At 47.6% G+C, this 21,808-nt stretch overlaps 1 protein-coding gene across 3 annotated transcripts; it reads right to left on the minus strand.

The window, feature by feature from the left end:
• Nucleotides 1–4,223: 4,223 nt before the first annotated feature.
• Nucleotides 4,224–21,599, minus strand: WDTC1 (WD and tetratricopeptide repeats 1). Of its 3 annotated transcripts, none has more exons than XM_010073333.1 (15): nt 21,463–21,599; nt 19,211–19,294; nt 18,230–18,276; nt 16,930–17,041; nt 16,280–16,467; nt 15,430–15,612; nt 15,065–15,159; nt 13,926–14,041; nt 12,729–12,804; nt 10,888–10,981; nt 9,545–9,718; nt 6,118–6,359; nt 5,581–5,749; nt 4,967–5,159; nt 4,224–4,821 (listed from the first exon to the last, which is right to left on the minus strand). In XM_010073333.1, the coding sequence occupies exons 1-15, from the start codon at nt 21,508–21,510 to the stop codon at nt 4,624–4,626; spliced, it is 2,019 nt and encodes a 672-aa protein (XP_010071635.1). In that variant the 5' UTR covers nt 21,511–21,599; the 3' UTR covers nt 4,224–4,623. The 3 variants fall into 3 exon arrangements, with proteins under 3 accessions (XP_010071635.1, XP_010071636.1, XP_010071634.1); XM_010073334.1 differs by having other exon boundaries at nt 6,124–6,359; nt 10,888–10,984; XM_010073332.1 differs by having other exon boundaries at nt 10,888–10,984.
• Between the last annotated feature and the right edge of the window lie 209 nt (nt 21,600–21,808).

Consider the following 21,808-nt stretch of genomic DNA (forward strand, 5'->3'; position numbering starts at 1 on the left):
TCCACATTTCCTTCTCTCTCCCTCTCCAACTGACAGAGCAAATCCACAGGGCAACTTTTCTGTTTAAAGGGAAAGCCACCGGTTTCTCAGGGACAAGGGGCACAAGGTGGAAGAGCTCGAAAAGCCAACCGCAGGTCGTGATGATTTCTCAGCTATGAAATCCACCCACCTTCTCTCCTTGCCAGCCCCGGAGGGGGTCCCAGTCTGTCCCACCTCCTGCAGCAGCAAGGCCTGAGCAAGCTCCGAGGAGCGTAACATGCAGAGGACTGAATTCCTCCCTGCAACAGCAGCAGGCAGTTCTCTGACATCCTGCTCCCATTTTGCTCAGAGGCAGGAGCCATCTTGAGCCCTTTCCAGGCTCGTTCCTGGCACTGCAAACAGCGACAGCGGTGAAAAGCGAACTCATCAGTAGGGCTGCGATTGTTCCTCTCCCTCCTCAACCCCATTCCCTTACACAAATTACAAACAAATGTCATTTTCTGGGTCCTTCTAGCCATTCCCACCTGCAATTCAATCACTCGGCTTCCCGTTCCATGCTTCCTCTTTGTCCAACTGTTCAGTCCAAGATGTGACCTAATTAGTTGATTGCCAATTCCAGCTGTGGATGCACATTGCTTTGTCAGAGCAGAGCTGTCTTTTAAAGCAATAATTTCTATCAGGCAGGATTTGAAATGAAGAGGCCTCAAAAGGCCTTCAGATGAAAGGTATCCAATGGGAATTTCTAAGAGAAGAGTTCGAATGGATTCTGAAAAGAGCAGACTGGTTTTCTGACTCTTTACTTTAAGGCCTGGCATTCTGCAGCTTGGAAGGCAGAAAATATTTGGGAGGTTTTGCAGCAGGAGCCCAGAGGAGAACAGTGAGTTTGTGATATCCTTCAGCAAGGGATCATCTCTGGGTCTAAATGTTGATGTCCTCCGCACCACGCTGAGTGCGGGACACTTTAAGGCAGTAAGTGCGTTGTTTCTGACAGCAGAAACGTCTCTGAAGATCAGGAACACCGTGACTCAGGCAGGTGACCCCAGGGGTGCCCCAAAGCCCAAGTCACCAGGGCTCTGCCTCTCAGGGCAAGCGGCTATTTCAGAGGAGCTACAAGGTGAGGATGGGCTCATTTTCCCTGCTCAGCTTTTTGTCCCGCTCCCCTGCTCACCTCTATCTCTTGGATCCAGCAGGGACTCAAAGAGGATTTTATCAGTTTTACCCCCCACCCTGACAAAACACCATTCAGAGAAGCTAACTCCATTACAGCACCCCTCATCCTTCTGTAGGAGGTGTGCATCGCTTCTTTCCTCCCCAGCGAGCCCCAGGCAGCCGTCCTCATCCTCACCGCAATGTTTGCAGCTTTGGCTCTAAACCAAAGACACTAAACCGCAGAATTCAACCAGAGGTGGACTCTGCTCCCAGACACAGCCCCGGCCCTCGCTCCACTCACAGACCTGAGCTCCCACACCTGGATAAACCAACATCGGCACTAACCCAGCAGCCACCAGAGCTGACGAGCCATGTTTCGGGCTCCCCAGTCTCCTTCCCACTCAGGTTTACTGGGGCCTCGATTCCCCATGAGGCAGCACCAAAGTCCAGCCCAACCAGGCCACCCTCCGCCCACCATCATCCACCTCCACGGAGGAGAAAGGTAGAACAAAGCCAGAACAATCCCCCAAACAAAACGACACCAGGAAAGAACTAGAACAAAGAATTGTTTAATTGCTTAACCCTTTCTCTTCCAGGGACCGGAGAAACAAGTTTTCTGCTCCTTCTAACGAGGGCAGTAAGGCTTGTGGGTTACCTCTACAACTGCAGGGGCAAAGTTTCTGAGATGATAATCTTTAGTACTTGAAAAAAGCGAGAAACCATGGTCATTGCAACACTAAGAGAATCCTAGAGTCTCCTAATGGAGAGCTCATTGCTAGAATACAAAAATAAAGGAGGCATCCCTGCATATCCCAGGCTAGAAAGAGTTAACCAGAAAGAGCAGGAAGAAGCTTTCCCAAAGAGGGGGTTGAAGTAAACAGCAGAGGTCAATAAAGCAACATCTTCTTCCTACTTCCCCAGCATGTTTTTTCCTTCACCAATAAATACAAATTCCTCATTAAGAAGCGAAGAAGCAGGTAATCTGCCCACGACAAGGGGAAAAGGAGCTAGAGGCAGCAAGATTTTTCTCTCTCCTTCTCTCCCATTATTATTTCTCTTCTTTTAACCAAAGCAGCCATTAAAAAAAGCAATCCACTGCAAAGGCAGGGAATCTTGTAGCTTTCACACTGCAACTGGCAGGTAAAAGAGCTGCACTGCCTCATAAGGGTAAAAACAACAAAAAATAGCTGCCACAGCAAAAGGTGAATGGGGAGGGAGAGGTCTGTTCTTTTCAGAGCTTTCCATCTCAGCCTCTGTTTAAAAAAAATCAAAGTCTGCAGACATTGTCTACTGAAAGCTGGGAAAAAAAAAAAAAGTTTGAGTGGGAGGAGAAGGGGAAAAAAGGAGGATGCATCTAGTAGGAAAGCCTGAAGCAAAAAAAAAGAAAAGGCCAGACCATGTCAAAAAGCCACCCAAGTGAGAAGAATTTTCTGCTGCCTCTGGGTTTTGAAGAGCATTGAGTGCCGGGGTAGACTTGGGGCAGGGGAGCTTGTACACAACCAAACAGGTAAACTGAGCAAGCAGTCACATCTACTGCGCCGGTACTGCATGAAAAGAAGCAAACATGCCCTCGGCAGCCAAGTGACAATCTGTCCCGGGAGAGCTCTGCTTCAGCAGGCGCTGGAGGACAAGTCTGCCATCACAGCCCAGCAGAGCACGGGGCAGCCAGTCGTCTGGGCGGTGAGGGGCACACTCCCACAAGCCCAGGGTTTGCTAAGGCTCCGTTTCACCCACACGTGAAAGAGCAGATGGACAGATCTGCCTGAGGGGCAGCGATCCGGTCCCAGTTAGCTCCGCTGCGATGACAAGGGGGGCGTGGGGGATCTCTCTACGCAGGGAACAGCGTCCTTGGAGAGACGCTGCCAGCTACGAGACTCTGTGACCTCTCTCCCTCCTGCACAAGGCTCACTCAGCTCATAAAGACTGTTCTGGAAGGGAGAGGAAGCCGGTTACCTTGATCAGCCAGCACTGCGCAGTCTCTCTCATCAACGCCTGGCAGCCAGAAGCAGCCAGAGGAGGAAAGGGAGGCCTCTCATCTTTCCACAGCAGGAACAGGAAGACCAGGGATTGCACCACATGGAAGAACAGCCCTAGTGCAGCATACACACGTGCGCACGCACTCCCAGACACACATCTCGCACCCCTGGGACCCCAAGGCTAGCATGTTCAGACCTTCAGCAGTAAGAGATACGAGACAGCGCAGAGCAGTTAAGATCTCCAGGGGCTCTTTGGTCTTAGTTGATAGTCCTAGAAAAAAACCAACCTCTTCGGACTCGGTTGTAGCACAGCTGGGTGAGATCTATTTGATATTTAGTGTTTGGCAACTGCAAGAGGGAAAACCAGAGCTGCACGTTACATGAAAGGGGGGGGGGGATGGAAGTACAGTGCTGCATTTCTAGGTGTACTTCTGGCCTTGTGGCCAGAATCAGTGTGTGGAGAACAGGAAGAGGAAGGAGGGTTCCTGAGAGGACCACAAATCCATCCGGTGTTACACCAACGAGGTGGAGAAGGCCCACCTCGGCCAAGACAGAGCAGCTGACTGCATACAAACACTGCTGTCTAAAAGCTCCAAACTTCAGTTGCAACACGTACATGGTGACGACGTTCTCAGCTCCAGCACAAGCGACATGGAGAGGAGAAGGTGAATACAGCTACACACATTTTGGGCAACGGAGAGAGAAGGTCTGAAAGAGTGCCCTTACCAGCCCCTTTCCTCGGTAGCTTCATCTACGCGAGTCCTCGGCCTCTGATCAAACCTGCTGCCATTGCTGTCACCTCTCTCCACGGGTTCACAGACCACAGAAGAAAGTATCAGAGCTGGGGAAGCGCATCCTGCCATGCTGAGCTCCACATACTCAACACCTTCACTGATTCATCAACTAAGACTGATGCCCAGGGACAAGATGAGCAATATCCAGTCCTTAACACAACACAGCCACATCTGGTGACAACGCAGTAGAGATGGAAGCCAGAAGAAAGATCTTATGGGACAAAACAGGTGTTTTATGGCCAACAACCCTAAACCAGGGGCCTCTAGACAGGCTGGCAGCACAAAAGCAGAGTCAAGCTTTCAAGACCAAGATCACTGCAGTAAATTCATTCCATAAGCCCTGCCCTAGGTTTGTATTTTATTCAGGAATTTAACATCCCCTCTGCAAATGCATGAATGCAGGCAACATCACCCTGTACCAGATCATACAGCAGCTCTGGAAAAAAAATCACCAGCTTACACTGCTTACAGACAAGTCAAAGACCCCTGTTGGGACTAAATTCCACTAAAGGCAAACCCCAGACTGCACTGCCATGCTGCTCAGTAGCGTGACGGGAGAAGAAGGTGGCAATGGTTTAAAGAGACAGCCGCTCCTGCCCCTGCCAGCTTGTCCTACTCTGTGCATAGTGCGAAACAGTGCAGTCATTCATCAGAGAAAGTTCAGGACCAAGGAAACTAGGTTCCCTTTCAGCCAAACAATTAGAGGAAGGAGAGGCAGTTCTGTTTTAGCTGGGCCGGCACTGGACTTGCCCCTCTGAGCTGTCTTCATCATCTGAGCCTCCAGCCCCACCACTGGTCAGTCCTGTAATCCGGTACCCCATGTTCAGCAACATCACCTCCAGCGGGTCTGCGTTCATTCGTCTCTGGTTGGCTTGGGAAGCACCTTCCATGTCTACTACCACGCGGCCATTAAGGGTTTCGCTCTGCAAGACAAGAAGGGAGAGAACTCAGCAAGACAGTGCTGGGACCAAAGAAGGGCTGTTACTGCTGCTGCAGCTCTCGAGAGATCCCAGGAAGAAAGGCTGATGTGTGTCGCACCTCATGACAACCAGACACTGCAGCTCTTACCTCTGGCCTAGGGTTCCACAGTCGTACAACCGGGTCAATGCCACTGGTGGCCAGGAAGCAGTAACTGGGATGAGGCTGGAGACAATTCACAATCGACTCGTCTCCCTGCAGCACTCTAACGAGGTTGGTGGTTTCTTTCTCCCAGATGAAGAAGGAGCCGTCGTCTGACCCACTGACTATGTACTGTGCATTGCTAGGGTGAGAGGAGCAGAGGCTGGAGATCACAGCTCAGAGCCAAAGCTAGTCTCTAGCAGACATGAGCATCTCAGTTGGCTTCTATAATCAGCAGACTGCCACCCTGCACGCTTACGGATCCAGATAAAGCTTTCTGGGTTGGTTCCCTCCATCCCCAGGATCCATGTTTTCAATCCCAAAAGGCTTTTCTGAAAGGCTAGCCCTGTGCGTCCTCAGTGGATCTGCTACTGAACCAGCTCCTCATGCAGCCACACAAGGAGGAGGGTTTCTGTCACCTTTTGCAACCCTGCGAACCAGTGTCAGCGTCATTTTATGAACAGTCACACAGGGCTACGCATGAGGCTTTCTCCGATGGAAGAGAGTGTTCTGCTGCTGCTCACACTCCTGTCCTGCATCCCTATTACGCTCCACCAACATACCTGCCAAAGAAATTGGCTTCTTTGATGTCTGTAGTAGTGTTACAGTGGCCACAATATCGGAATTTGTAGTCGTAGCTGCGCTCCCTCAGCACCATCTCATCCTCTGAGATGGAATCCTTGCGGCCTGTGGCTCGCAGCCGGATGGGGCCACCCCCTTTCTTGTCTTCAGCTGGAAGGACAACAGATTTCCCTTATCACAATTTGGGGAGGAATACGTTCTAAGCAAAGAGCACTCTAGGAGGCCCCAACAGCTTTAGAGAAGAGTTAAGGACAATTCCAGCAGGGAGCAGGGCTTAGAGCACAAGCTTCCTCCCAGATTATCTCCTGGGTACATCACACTCCTTTTATCATGCTCTCACTCAAGAGCAAACCAGAACCAGGCACAAGGAAAAAACAGGCTCAGACCAGTTTTTGTGCACAGTAACAATCAATCTCTCTCAGAAGTTGAAGCTTTACTTCAAAGGGGCAGTTCAAGAAGATTTGTTGTCCGATCATTAGATTTGAATATAACCTTGAAGAACCACACCGACCAGTGGCACTCACCATTATCGCTCTTGGAGAAGAGTGCTGCGTTGATGTCTCTGTCCAGTGCATCGCAGGCACTGCTGTGTGCTTGTTCTGGGAACTTCCCTTTAAAGTCATCCAGACACTCCAGTGCTTCTGCCACATACTTGAGTTCAAAGAGACAGCGGGCAAGACGGAAATGGGCCTTCAGGTGGCATGGATTCAAGGATATGGCCTTCAAGCAGTCTCTTAAAGCATCATAATGGTCCCCATCCCTGCAGAAAATGGAGGGGTAGATTAAATAGCCCCAGCAGAATCAGCATCCATTTCCCACTGCTGTTTCCCAGCCCTCATTTCACTCCAAAACGTGTTGTTTCCAGCTCTCTCTATGCAAGCAGACACCCCACAAGCTCCGGTACTAACAGCTTCTGCTGTTTCTCAAGGGCACCACCTGACCAAGTCCAGCTCCTCCAACGCACCTCCACATGTCTCCAGGCAGCCCTGCAATGTGAAGGCACAGGGAAGCCCAGCAAGCCTTGACCTGCCATTTTAAATCCGACAGAGCGGAGCTCACTGATAGAACACATTTCGGGAAGTCTTTTGAAGATGGAGGATGCACGAGCCCTCTGGCCAAGCAGACACAAGGCTTCTCCTGCCAGGCGAGCGAGGCCTCCTCGGAGCACGGCAGCTCGCGCTTGCCCCTTTGTGGACGGACAGAGTGGCAGCATGTTTCCCTGCCCACCGTCACAGCCACTTGTAGCCCTCAAGAAGGAGCTGCAGAACCACCACACTTCATCGCCCTGATGGACACGTGTCTAAGCAGGCGTCTTTTCCCACCTTCATAAGAAAAACTTTAAAGTTTTAGAAAGAAGCATTACAAAAGACTGGGATCATAATGGATGTTTATATCCTGTTCACAGTTACTGGAGACGGCACTTGATTTCCCAAAGCTCCGTGGCTGTGGGAATAAGCCTCTGTGTGTACTCTGGAAGCCGGAGAGTCTTGACAAGCCTTGCATGCTGGAATTCAGCTCAGACTGACAGAGGCTGAGAAGTCAGCCAGGGCTGACACGCCTGGTGCACCAGTATTGAGCCTAAACTGTTGAGAGGCACCACAGTCTGTCTTGAGTGACAACTCTCCATATGATGGCTAATAATAATGATAATGTTTCACACCTGTAACCTATGTGCCTAGAGAAGTCTGAAACAGTCCCAAGGAGAAGGGGGTGAATTGCTCTGTACCTTCCGCAGGGTGACAATTTTAGGTCATACAGAGCCTCTGTCAGGGAGGAGGTGCTCCCGTGTCTCTGCTCATTAAAGGGAGCTCCGAATCTTTGGGCTACGCGTCAAGCAGCGCTTATTCAGTGCCACAAGCCTGTTCCACAAACCATTCATCCTACTGCTCCCTCCTGTCTAGGTGGCTATTGGTCACATATTACAGGTTCCTAGCAGAGTACGGAAGGTGGAGTGCCTCATCTCCAGTGAGAGCCACAGCGGAGTGGAAAAAACATGGGGTTCTTGAGGGCTGTCCTTGCAGCACTGTCTGTGTTAATCCAGGAGGGTGGACGCACAGCATCAGGCCACTTTCATTCAAAGAAAGAGGGAATGCGAGTTACCTGTTATGATGACAGACGGGTGTCATGTTTTCAGAGCTGGTTGGGCTATTAGCTGCTTTGCCATCCCAAAAAATCCTTCAACCTCAACTACCGGTGTCAGACAGCCCAACAGACTGGTGAGAAAATGTTCATGTTTGGATGTAAAGCGGGCACTGACTTCTCCGATTGTTCCAGGTTTGACTCAGCTTGTGCAGAAATGCTCTCACTAGAAATTAGCTAAGTACTGTCAACAGAGACTGCTAAAAGCAATCTGGAGAGTTGTGCCGTTGGCTCTTATGAGCAAATTTTAAAAGGGCAGCCTCCGAAGAGCTGCGGAGTATGAGTGGCATCTTCAGGGAGATGAGCAAGAGGTTAGGAAATTACAGACCGTCCTTTTTTCTAGATCTCTCTGCTATTTGGAGAAGGAGGCCAAAGCAAGACCAGCAGCATTCTGCAGGGCAGCCCAGAGCTGCTCCTGCTCCGACACCTTAGAGCACATGGTGCTTCAGCGTGGGTCACCATCCCACTGCTTCACCCTCCTTGGTGACATCCCAGCCACCTTCTGCCACACACCAGTAGCTGTTCCTAGCAGAAAAGTGCCCTGTCTTTTCTGCACCTGAGGAGATACCAGCTCAGTACTATTTAAATTCTAATCATTGCATGCCACAGAAACATTTTCACATCTTCCTGCTAAGGAAAACTACAGCAAAGCACTAACTGACACACAGATCTGCCAATATCCTTCGGGAAAAACGATTCCTATAAGAAAAACGTCATTCATGAGATCAGCACTCAGCTTCTGTCTTCCATTCCTTAATCCCAACCTATTGTTCTTCTCCCTCTGAACACTGAGGTCTTTTTGAGGCAGCTCCCAAATCTCCGCTATTGCAAAACAGCCAGTAGGCCAGTTACCAACAGTCACAACAACTGCTGGCTGCTCTTTATCTTGGCAAGACGATAGGAGAATTCATACTGGGGATTTCAGCAGGGAGAGGAGAAGGATATCCTCACAAAGCAAATGGAGATGAAGGACCACAGCTATTTTAAATATGTTAATGGCAAGTCATGCTACTCGGTCTTACTCTGCTCAAGGGGACAGATACTAAAATAACTCGGCTGTATCTTGCAGATGCAGCTCTGGCCATTGGTCAGAGAAGACATTACCTACTGCAGAGGCAAACAGCGTATTTTGCAACCATCGAGACAGAACCTCCCCCAGACTCTGAGGCACCAGTTGCCACCTCCCCAGATCCCTCAGAGAGTTTTCCTTCCAGTCAAGGGGAACGTGGGTTAGCCAGGGTAACACAGGAACCACCGGGTCACATCTGACTATCTGCATCAGTAGTTACTTGGATAAAGCAGCAACCAAAGCAACTCTGGGCAGTCCTACAGTGATCTCACATCATGAGAGATGCAGTTAGAAAGCACAGCAGCCATTACCTCATCTGTTGACAGAAGATTTAGAGACACACTCTAATGCACATCAGAACTATCCAAAGAAATGCAAACACCCTTGGAGGCACTCATAATGCTGTTACTCAGAAGTGGATTTTTGGTTTCTTTTTAAACAGGAAAAGAACACAACATTACTCAGCGTACCAGTAGGCAAAATGATGAGCTACTACCAGCTGTGCTTGCCTGCGCGGTATCTGCGGCTGTGATTTCTCCAACAGACGCTGCTGTGCAATCCCCTTGTTCTGTGCCAGAGGTGACCCACTTACGGCTTGATCCAATAACCCCAACCCCACTCTGCACACAGGGAAGCCAGGTCCTTTGCAGTGGACAACCAGGTATCTGTGGTACTCAGAAGTCAGGCACCTGCAGCACCTGTGACACTAAACTCTCTGATATCTTCTGCTTCCTTACCACTTGCGCTTCATGTAGGCAGCAGCTCTGTTTCCGTACAGCATGGCGTTATTGGGGGCTTTCTGGACTGCTTTGCTGTAGAGCTGGATGGCTTGAGTCCACAGCTGGCAAGCAAAGGCCTCGTTGGCTTGCTGCTTGATCCTCTCCAGGTACGGAGGTAACTCCACTTGGGGACTGAAGGGAAAGAAGAAAGGAGCACAGGTACATCTCACGTGCTGATGTTCTGTTAACTCTAGATAAATGTCTGCAGTGTTTTGTTCTAGCGTAGTCCCAGCAAGCATTAGCTAATACCAAAAATTTCAGAAAAAGGCAGAAGGGACTCTGAATAACCTGAATTTAGGAGGAAGGTTTCCTTTTGCCCATCATTCGACTATTTCCATTTTTTCTTTCTATGCAGACATACACTCAAAACTGAGCAGTGATTATTTTAAGCATCAAATCCCTCAGACTTCACCAAAACATCTTTGCTTTGACTGCACACACAACATTTCCAATCCTCTTTTAGCAATGTATAACAGAATGCAAATTCAGGAGGAAGCCAAGCGTCCAAGTTCACAGAGCTGCACAAGGCTCAGCAACCCAAAATTCCAGCCACATCTCTGCTGCTGTGGTGGAGGGGCCATCTAGAGGAAACAAGCTGAAAACATTCAAGGAAGCCACTTTGGTGGAACCTAGGCTACCCTTATATGGTATTAAGCAACTGTGTCTTGACTTTTAACCATGTCTCATGAGCTGGAGGAAAAACAGTCAGCAAGATGTGCTTCAAGTCTGCTTCTGTTTCACCCCAACTGCATTTTGCTCTTAAAGAAAGCAAGCAGCAGGAACAATGGAAGAGGGGTCTCCATCCGTTCCTAGCTCACATGCAGACTGCAGGAGTAATGACTCCAGTGTCATTGTCATGCAGCAATTTTGGTCACTTCATTTCAGTCTGCAGCAGGCAGGTGCCCAAAAAAATGACAAAGGGAAACAAGGCTCTCTGGACCTGACAGCCTCCCCTGTTTACCAAGACACAGTTCCTGCAGGTCAGGAAGTAACAACCACTCAGGACAACTAAGAACACCTTGCTTCCAGACCTGAAAAGTCATTTCTTAGTTTTGTCTGCAGTGATTAATCATAAGAGGGGAAAAATCCTCATGAATAACATTTCCCCCAGAACGCTCTTGCCTGATCACACTCGTGTTCATAGCCCACACATCAGAAGCAAACACAGCCCCTAGGACAGAGGCCACTTGACAATCAAGTCAACAAGCCCAGTGGATTTCCACTTCACACCTTGTCTAGCAGCACCTAATCCCAGCAAGAGGAAGAGGACACGAACAAGGCCGTAGGGCTTTTCCCCTTACCTCACGTGTGCTCTTCCTTCAGACAAGCGGAAGCCATTGCTGTGGAGATGGATGCCATTCGACACTCCGTTGGTAGAGGTTTTTCCATTCTGCACTTCTGAAGGTTAGAAAAGAATATACAGGCATGCTAAGTATCAACGTAGATTGTACAAACTAATATCTGAAGCTTCAGGGTTTTATTTTACAGCAGAGCCAAACACCACAACCCCATTCACAGCAGAAATAAAACTTCCATGATTCCACATGCCCCCTCCTCCAGCCACCTGGATTTGATTTGCCTTCTTACATTTACTCCAAAATCTCTGCAGTACCCTTTGTAATACAACTCTAGAACAGAAAACTAGATCCAGAACTAAGTACAGACACGCAAAGAGAGGGCAGCTTGGACTGAACTGCCTTCTGACTGAGCCTAGGCCACGATCAGAGCACTTGACGGGCCACCAGAAGCCTGACACTTCAGACTGCAGAAGCATTTGGTAACATTAGTAACTCTGTATTTTAGATTCACTCGGATAAAGAATCACAGAGCTAAGTTGTTGAACATTTAATGGAACAAGGAGGATGAGGGGAACCACTGGCGGAATCCAGTAAAGCAATTCCAGATGCTTTTTGCCTTTCTTTCTTTTCTGCTCAAGGAGCCGTTACAAGCTGACATCATCCTCCGAAGGTCACGCAGCCACATCGTCTGCCATTTCTATAGAAAACATTCTGCTCCAAGCTTTACAAACTGCATTTATGTTGCAGCTGGGAGCGTTCCTGCAGCCATTTCCTGGGTTGGGAAACTGGGGACACTGTCCAACCAGTCTACCCGACTGCTCAGAGGATTTCAGTGTGCAAAGAGAGACATGCACGCACACGAAGCTCAGCCTTTGAACTGATTCTGCCTTTTCACAGCCTGGGCCTGAACTTTCTGTGCCCAACAGGGTGGAGTGTTTGCTGGAGCTGCACCACTGTGAGCCTGTTCAAACCCTGTCCTGCCGTTTAAAGCGTGACCTCAGCAGGCACCACAGCACAGATCCCCCACATGCATTCAAGGCAGAAGAGGGGCAGGGCATATATTTGCTACCAGTATGGGAGTGTTCAATTAAAGCCCAAGGCATGCTGAGTACTCAGATCAAACTCTGACAGAGCGTTCTGAGAACTGGGAAGGATCTGAGCAGGGAACACTCCCTGATACGAGTCAGCCTCTGCCCAGGAAATAACGCTGCAGCCATTCACTCATACTGCCTGTTATGTCTGTGTACAAACAGGCCCTGGAAGAAACAGGGCCAGGAATAAAAAGGCTTTTGGATATACTTACTCATCAAATAAATGACTTTTTGATTCAACTACCTCACCACCAGGAGGGATATTATAGTGCCAGGTCACATTCTTAGACTAGGGAAGAGATTATTCTCTCTCCTTCGTCATGGGTGTATAAGGGGACAACGGATTTACTCTACATTTTACTAATAAATTAAAAAAAATAAATAAAAACAATGTACCATTTCCATCCCTGTCCACAAAGTTTCTCCGCTTAGTTGGAGGCAGGATACCAGGACCTCAATCACTCTACAAAGTCTGCTTCATCCTTTGAGCACAGCTTTAAACATTCCCCTTAGTTCACACACACACGTACATCTCCCAACAGCCCACTTCTCCCCTCACGACACACATCTTGTCACTCTGTAGAAGGGTTTTAGAACTCAAGTATGAACTGAACTGCAGAAACCGCCCCACAACAGCCATGCGCTCCTTCATTCCCCGAGTTCGTACCCAGGCGGGGCTGCACCCTGAGAAAGTTGTGTAGTATGCGATTTCACCCTGCCTTCCGCTCACTTTCACGACAGCACCGTACTTACCCCCTGAAGTATGGCACTTCTTTGGGAGGAGAAATGTGTATGGTCGCTGTTTGTAGGTGAGATCAAACAAATAGACCTAAAGGATGAAGAAACAGAATGAGACAGAAAAAGTCAGTGAAACATAGATGCTCAACTCTCAGAAATAGACCAGGACTAGATAGGTACGTGGTTCCATGTTTGTGTTTTGCTATTTTCAGTTTTCTAACTGGGAATCTTGTTTATAGATGGGTACAGACAGGATGACAGCAGTACCAGTGGCATGTGCCATTCCAGCACTGGGTTCAGAAAGAATAATGCTGAGAAACAGGAGCCTTGTGTTACTCAAGAGGCAAGAAAGCCCCCTCCACACCTACAGAATTTTAAAGATAACCTGACCGCAAACCAACCTGCTCAAAAAGCTTCCACTCCAGTAAGATATTATAATTATTTAATTAGCAGAGTGATGATGAAGAAACCAAGCTTTTATTGCCAGAAAAGAAGCAGTACACTAAACCAAGGCAAAAATCTCGCTAAGATGAAACCAGGATTTCCTGAGAAACTTCGAAAGCAGCCCAGCGAAGGCCTAATTTAAAACAGGTACAGGAATTGACAGCCCGGATCAGACCTGCAACTCACCCAGCTCAGCACCTTCTCTTAAAGGAATGAGTGCACGTGTGAGAAAGATCTGTAGAGGACAACCACAGAGTAACCTGCCCACAAGCGAAGTTCCTGCTTAATCCACGCTGATTAATGCTGTCAGGAGGATTTTCTCATTTCACCGATAGGCTTTACAAAAGATCCATCACCCAGCGCTTCAAATTAAAGCAATCAATATGCCAGGTGAAGGCCTTTGCTTCTGTAAGTTCCTTATTCACTAGATTCTATTACAGCAGTTTGATGTTTCAAGAATGAGTTATGAAATCTTTTCTAGGTCAGCAAAGGTCAATTCCAGAACTCTCAATTTTTTCCTCTTCCAGAGAGTGAAATGTGGATTGGAAAACCAGAGCAGAATGTGGTACAGGTTTGATCAGTGGTAGCATAATAAATAAATCGCTAATACCAAGCATTTAGTCTAAATAAATCAGAAAGTAGTTCAAAATCAATCACATTACCCATACAGAAGTTGCTTTGCCTGTTTTCAAGAATGCACAACAACGTATGGTGACCCAAACACAACCGAACGTGAAGCTTTCTGACAAACTTTAGCTGTGTTCTTACCTGCTCCCCTCCCATGTTGACCAAGAGCTCGGTGCCATCAGGACTGAAGGTGACGTACGTGGCCACCAAAACCCTCAGCCGGTTGTTGTAGTCCGGAAGCTTGACGGGAAGGTGCCCTGTGGAGAGAAGAAGTCTGTACGTATGAGCGTAACCAGTAACCACTGTCTGTGTCCTACCCCAGCTGCTCCCTTTTACAAGAGGTCGTCAGGACAGCAATGTCACAAAGTGCTTTTCCATTTCCTGCTGCTGTTTATTGAACCCTTCCATCAGCCACCAAAACACTCAGATGTGCATAGCTGCCTTTTCACAAGTTCTACACATCAATCCTGCAAGGCCATCTCTGTATGAAGAGAAGACATGGCTTGCTAACAATGGGGTCTGCAGAACCCAGCAAATCTCCATTTTAGCGACTGATGACAGATTTGCCTTCTGTGATGTGTGGCCATCTGCAAACAAACACCTCCATCTTCAACCCTCTAATCAGGTTTCCTTAATAAAGCCCTTAGCACGACCAAACCAAGGCTCCTAAATATTCAGCTCACACACATGTTCTTCTGCTTCAGACTGCAGATGTGTTGCATGACCGATTCAGGGGACATAAGAAATCCTCTAGCGGGACTCATCAGAACTAAGACTGTCAAAACTGGTCTGCTGAACAGGCTGGTCTAAGATCCTTTAAAAAACCCAAGCATTTGAGGGGGGAAAAGACAGTAAATAATGAGCACTGAAGAATGTCATCTAGATTGCCCTGCATCGCTGATTCTTCATCTGCAGGATGAGGACAAGCCACTTCTGTGCCAAAAAGATTTTGAACAGCAACCTTGCTGGGACCAGCTCCAGGAGAAAGCCTATAGCGCCCAGGTTACTTAATCCTTGACTTTCCAATAAAAGTGACAAAAAGACGTTTACGTTCGACAAGAAGAAGTAAGGCCAGCTCACCAACACACGCCACTGCCAAATCAGGTAACATAAGTGAAAATTCACAGCACAGAAGTAAAATAAACCGCAATTCCATGGAACATCCCTGTGTCAGAGAAGAACTCCTCCAAGCAGTGGTTTCTTGTGGGATGGGTAGAATTCTCCTTCTCCACACATTAATTTAAAGTCCCAGCAGTCACCCCCAGCACAGGTCCCAGTACCTGCCACGTAGTACTGTGCCGCACCATCTGGTAGGGGTTTCTGTCGGTCGCAGAATGTGTGGACTCCAGCTGAAGGACTCTGCTTCATGCTTTTTCTAGGCAGAAAGAAGAACAGCATTCAACTACTGGAAGCTGGATCTACACTGACACTTCTTGTTCACACACAGCTGTGCGGTCACAAGCCTGCCTCACACCACCCCAGCGTGCTCACAAAGACCCAAAAGACTGCGGGTGACAGAAAAAATGGGTAAAACTCCACAGTGAGACAGGCGAGTGCCAGATCACTGCAACTCCCCCTTCCCACCAGAGCCCTGAACAGATTTCTGCACCGCTCACATTTGCCCAGAAAAGCCAGTTCCCAGTACCTGTGGTTGTGGATCATGCGTATGTCGTAGAGCCGCACAAAGGGTCCGCTTGCCCCCACTGCTAAGTAGTTGTTATCCTGGGGGTTGACCGTCAGGCATTTGGCCTCCACCAGCTGCCCGCAGTACTCCGTCAGGTCTATCAGGACCTCGGAACGTTTGCTGTTCTCTCGTAGATCGTACTGTCTGCAGAGGGAAGAGAGAGCCGGGCAAGCCGTGTCACTAGGTAATGGAAGCGGCAGTAAGCGGTGAGCTTTCCATGGTGACCAAACTGAAGACCACTCAAAGCAGTGCATTTATACTGCTCCGGAGTGACCTACACTTAATTATCCGGCCTGTGCATGGAGAGATGAAACAACATTAACAGTCATTTGTGCCACAGGTTATGGAAGCATCTCAGTTCAATATACATGAGGCCTTGCTATCAGGATAACCATTAAGCCCAGCTCTATAATGTGCACAGATTTATTCAAGTTCCAAATTAAACTCCAAGTCATGACCTCACAAACAGTAGCTCACATGAAAAGTGGAACAGCCTCTCGTCGTAACATCAGTCATTGAAGAGTCTCAATGACTCTGGAGGGAAACATTGCTCAGTGTTATATCCCCCTTTCATTTGACACGGCCGTTACTTTGTTGGCCTCCCTTTCAGCGGAGGAAAACAGAGGAGACAAGGACAGTATTTATCAGAGAAGCCTACATTTCAAGACAAATTCTTACAGTTTCAGGAAAGGGAGAGATTAGCTTAAGCTCTTTAGTACAGAGACCATTTCTCTTCAGATCTGTGCGTAGTACATACTGCAATGGATCCTAATCCAATTAATTTTGGGGCAGAACAACTAGAGTTCTGTACCTGATTAGCCCGTCTTCTGCTGCACTCCAGAAGGTGTTAGGCCACATGGGAGCCGTGGCAATCCGCTTAACTCTGTTGGTGTGATCTCCAAACATGTGGATGGTCTCCTTGACAGTCAAGTCATGGACGTGTACCTTGGAATCTGCAGCTCCCGTGATGAGGATCCGATCCCCGGAATGCGGCAAGAACTGTGGGAGACAGATTTGACATTCAAACTGGAGAAGCACTGAGGCTGCTCATGCAGACATCACCGAGATGTCCCAGCAGGCCACAGAGCAGACTGCTCTAGTGACACGGCATGGGACACAGCATGGCCCACGTTATAACCTACATTACACATAGGCCAATGTGCACACTCAAGAGTCACCAGCTGTGGTAGCACACAAAATCATCTCTTCATCACACATCCCAATTTGCTACAACCATTTCCTCTGAATTTACAGAGAGAATGAGATAAGCCTGGGAGCTGCATAAACTAAGACATGCAGGTATTAGATTTAATGCAGTCTTTTTCCTAACATTAGAAATACTAAATTATTTGGGGGGAGAGGGGCAAATTGCTTGCAGGAAAATGTTTCCCAGCAAGGATCTATTCTCTTGCTGCTTAGGTTGCTGATTTTGTTAGCTGCTCATTCCTTCTGACCATATACCTTGACAGAAAAGATGTTTGCAGTATGTCCTGTGTGCATAGAAAGGAGTTTCTTGTGGTGCAGAGGATCCCAGACAATAGTATGCTGGTCATCAGAGCCAGAGGCCAACAAGCTAAAAGAAACAGAAGAGAAGTATGCATCATGTATTCTTCCGTTCTAAGCTGTGACCAATTTCTTAGAGTGGTTTGACCACAGACAGCCATTAAGTTAATTCAGCTCTAAGAAGCCCACTTCCTCTCTCTTTTCTCAGCTATGAGTTCTGGTTGCTCCCCATGCGCCAATCCATTCAGGCAGTTCAGGGAGCTAAACCAGCCAAATATCAACTCCATAAAAAACAAAGCTAATGTTTTTCTTTGGTTTAGCTCATTGAACCAGCTCACCACAGATTCCGATGGCACAGGGGAAAACAATAGCAGCATTTGGTCAACAACAAAATGCAGGGCTTCCATTTTCCCTGTTATCCCAGCTGCATTAGCTGCTCCACACCATCCCCAAGCCCAAGCCAAGGCATTCATTCCCGGACTTTGGATGTGCCCAAGCCAGGGCTCCGTCGGTGATTCATAGCCTGCTTTTCAAGTGTGGGGTGTGGCAGCAGCATTGCAAGGTGCTGTTTGCCTTGTACATCTATCTCCGTTTCAAGCAAAAGAATGACATCTGCAATGATCAGCTGTTTTCAACTTATTTCCTTGTAGCCAGATCTCTTTCAAGTACCTGAAATCTTCAGTGGTAAATAATTCCAAAGAATATCAGACAGCAGACTCTGGATCTTGTAGGAGGCATGTCAAGATATACACGCTCTGCCTTCCATCCACCCATTTCTCATGCAGATACTCTCTATTCCACTTGGTTAACGAAAATGCTTTTATGTTTCGTTTCCCTCTGAAATTGCAGAGGGGTAAATGCCCTCCCTCCATCCCTTGTTTGTCCCCCACCAGAAGCTTTTAACAGCATGGGGAAGGGGGTGGGGAAATGTCACTACCAGCTGGGCAAATCCCAAAGTCCATTACAATCCATAATACCACTTAAGAGAAGAGAAGCAGCCTTCAATCTCCACTTCTTAGTCTGACCATTTCCCTTCTGAACTCACTAAAGGGGCATTTCTAATAATACCCAGATATATTTAACTAAATAAATCTTCTTTTAGAAGTGTGAGCTCTACTACGGTTCAAAACTTTGAGTGTGAGCTCCACTTTACTAGGAATGGGAAGCAGCTGCTTAAGATAAGATGACCTACATCCTACTTCTGGGAGAACCTGGGGTTATCAGCTTGTTGATCCTCCAAGTCAAGTCACATACTTACTCTCCTTTTTCATTCCATTCTAGACAGTTGACACACCCAGAATGACCCTGAGAAAAAAAAAAAAAAAAAAAGGAAGATGGTATTACACAAACTTTAGACTTATCAACAGAGCTGTTCCAAGACAAGGACACAGCGAGCTCCTCACACATAACAACTTGTTCCAATACAAGCAGGTTGTTTTTTTTTTTTATTTCAACCCTGCAAAAAACCACCCACATGGCAGATAAGCACCTCCAGAAAAGACAGAAATGCTATAGCAGTTGGGGTAGAAAAGGCAAAATGAAACAAATAAAAAAAAATATAGTGTTGAATAAAATGGCAGTTTAGTCTCCGAGGCTACAGATGAAATCCTGCTGTACACGTGGAGAGGTGACTTTGCTTCAAAAGCCCTCGGCTAGGCTGACAAATTACATGCAGAGGAAGGCAGGGAAAATGCACTTTTGATAACTCTTTCAGAAGCACCTTGCTGCTGGGTGACTAAATCATCCATCTTCATCCAAATTAACTACCAACTGCACCAGGAAAGACTAGGGAAGCACTGAGTAGCATTTGATACGGGAGATGTGACTGAAAAGGGGGACAAAAGGATCCTTTCCTCCCCCAAACCAAGACAATTTTAAGATCTTTTTAAGCTGTGTCAGACTGCAGTACAACCACCTATTTTTTGGGCAACACACTACACTCTTCAGCATTATAGAGCTGAATACCTTGAGCAGTTGCTAGTTGCCTTCTCCAGGCCCCACAGTTGGGACTAGCCGACACACACCCGTTCCAGGCTCTCTTGTAGTGCATTAGGTAACGCAGAAAGCTCACACCAGACCTCACTGCGCTATTCCTGGCTCTAATGCAGTTCAGAGGAGTAAGCAATCGCTATCTATCCTGTACAAGAAAGAGAATGCCTTGCACTCCCGCGTGCTGCCCTTTCTGCAGTAAGTTGCACGAGCAGCAGCTCAGTTTGCTCTTTAAACGCTGCCCACTCACCTGCAATTCTGCTTCCAGGCCCAGGCGTCGAATGAACGGATCGGTGACGTGATAATGTCGTTCGAAGCCCAGCGCACCCCTCTCCTGCATGAAGAAAACAAGCATCACACTGACTACAGCAAACAAAAAAGTCCTTTTTCCCCTTCAAGATTCAAGAACTGCAAAAATCAAGCAGGGACTTTGCCAGGTATCGGGGTGTCCATAGCATCAAGTACCTGTCCTGCAGTAGGGAGACATCATCTGCATCATCTCCAGGTAGGCAGTTAGTAATCCTCGCCCCTGAATTGGTTTAAAATTCTGTTTATCTAACTGCCAGGCTCCAGCTGGGTAGCCAAGGTAAGGTTTGGAGGCCCACACTAAGACAGAATAAGTTGCCTACTTTGGGCCAGAAATAGAAGACACAAAAGACCTTGGGAATACCTGTCATCACCCCTTGGCCAGGATTTCAGACACAGCTCACTCCTGAGGACTGCAGCCCTAGACCACAGCTGCTCCGAAGTCTGCCATTCCACTGAACTGGTTGGACCCGATGATCTTACCGGTCTTTACCAACCCAAATGATTCTATGATTCTCTGCATCTGCCCTGAAGCACCACCAGCAAGGGGCGAAGTGTTGGGGAATGTGACGGGACAGCATCCTTTCGAGATGGTTTATTTCCTCTGAAATGGAGCAGGAGTGTGTAGCTGCAGTGCCGCAGAGCAGCCTGTTCTACGGGGAAGAGAACAGCTGGCACAGCGCTGCGGCGGTACAAATGAAGGTGAAGAGAAGCAGGACAGTTGTTTCCCCTGTGAGCTCACAGGGTTCACAGATGCGTTAGCAGATGGCTTCGATGAAAGAAGGCCAACTGCAGAGGCAGGCATAAAGAAAAGGGAATGCATGTCATATTTTGGACGGAATATCTGATGTCCGAGGAGATTCCTTCCTTGGTCGTGATCCAGCCTTGGACCCATCCCATCCCATGGTCAGGCGAAGACAAGCCTTCATTATCACCATTTATAGATGAAAACACCAATGTCAAAAATTATACTTATCATACTAGGAACACGTTAGCAGCCACAGAGCAGATGCAAAGAACTAGCATGCTGCACCACAGCTCTGCAGACCAATGTTAACTAATGAACTCCACACACCAAAAGCTCTTTGAAAACAAACTGGAGGCAGATATAAGGGATTGGAGGAAAAAGAAAACAAAACGGGCTTTTTGTAGTAACTTTCATTAAATCTTCAACCCCCTGACATATATTTACGGATAGCATTCCCAAAAGATGGCTAGGCCCAGTGCAAGGTGCTGCAGTTATAATTGCCTTGCTATTGCAAACTCGGTGGCTTTGCCAGGTCTGTGCAGTAGGATATTGCTTTTCCTACAAACAACCGTCAGACTTAGCAACCTTCCCAAGGTCACACATGAAAGTCTAACGGAGCAGACAGTGTGAAAAAATCCCAGGCTAACGCTCTAACCACAGAACCATCCCTTCCTTGTTAGAACAGCTAAATAAATCTTTGCACACAGATTAAATTACAAGCTTATAATACAAAGTTTGGTACCAAACTGCAAAGTGAAGTGAGCATTCAAGCTCCTAGTTCCTTATTCTGGCCAGTAAGAGACCACTGCGGGGAATGCTGATTACCAGCAAAGCTGCAAATGATTTAGGGCCTCTGAGTCCAAGTAATAATTGCCCATTGTGTCTGCTGCAGCTAGTCCTTTCACGTTACGAGATATTTCACAAATGCAGCCATCAGATGACTGATCTGACCACCACAGAAGTTTTTTCCTACACAAAGGAAGCAAACACACCACTCTTCAAAGAGAAAGAGACAGAAAGAGACTGAGACAGAGATCATTAACTTTACTACAGCCAGAAAATACCTTTGATGGCAAGATCACAGGAAGAGAACACATAAAGAAGCAGACAGAAAACTCACGAGGGAAGCTAGCTAAGGGTCTTTACGCATTTCTCTCTTCAACGTTGTACTCAAAAGGAACTGATGTCAAACTAGCATGGTGCGCTTCTGCTAGGGAGAAGAACTGTATTCCTGTTATGCCATGCTTCATCCCAGCTCTTCGTTAAGGATAGTGATGGGTCCTATGTGTTTGTTCTCTTAAGCTTCTTACACAGCTTATCGATAAGCAAGTAGCAGAGATCTTTTCAGAAGTAAAAGGCAACAACACGAGTATTTCCCAACCCAGCGTGAACACGCATTCCCTACCTGCTCCCCACCCAACGCAAGCGAACGCTTGGCTAACACGTACCTTGATCTGTCTGTGGATGATGTCTCTGGTAATGTTGGCTTTGGCCATCTTCTTGCAGTGCGGCAGACGAAAAGAAGCTATCGGAAGAATGCCACCAGAGCCAAGATCCACACTAAGGGCATTTAATTACCTGCAGGACAACAGGGAGGGAACAGGGAACAGAGGCAGGCATAGAAACATATTAGGCCAGTCATATACGATGTCAAGGACTTTATTTTCAAAAAATAGCAGTGGCTAAGAACTGAAAAATTTGTATAAAGGCTCCTTGAAAAAACTCACAATGAGCAGAACTCCGGGACGACATCAGCCTAGAAAAGCCATCCTTTTACACCAGCAAAGACCCTGT

Source organism: Pterocles gutturalis, unplaced genomic scaffold (assembly GCF_000699245.1).
Source record: "Pterocles gutturalis isolate BGI_N339 unplaced genomic scaffold, ASM69924v1 scaffold13052, whole genome shotgun sequence".
Lineage (NCBI taxonomy): Eukaryota > Metazoa > Chordata > Aves > Pterocliformes > Pteroclidae > Pterocles > Pterocles gutturalis.

What these genes read in the sequence shown, in the direction of transcription:
- WDTC1 (XM_010073332.1), bottom strand. Translation starts at nt 21,510, where the DNA reads ATGGCCAAAGCCAACATTACCAGAGACATCATCCACAGACAGATCAAG. An exon ending in GCAGAAGACGGGCTAATCAG is followed by an intron (nt 15,613 to 16,279) that starts GTACAGAACTCT and finishes TTCCCTCTGCAG; the next exon opens with ACAGTACGATCTACGAGAGA. An exon ending in GAAGCCAATTTCTTTGGCAG is followed by an intron (nt 5,160 to 5,580) that starts GTATGTTGGTGG and finishes CTCTCACCCTAG; the next exon opens with CAATGCACAGTACATAGTCA.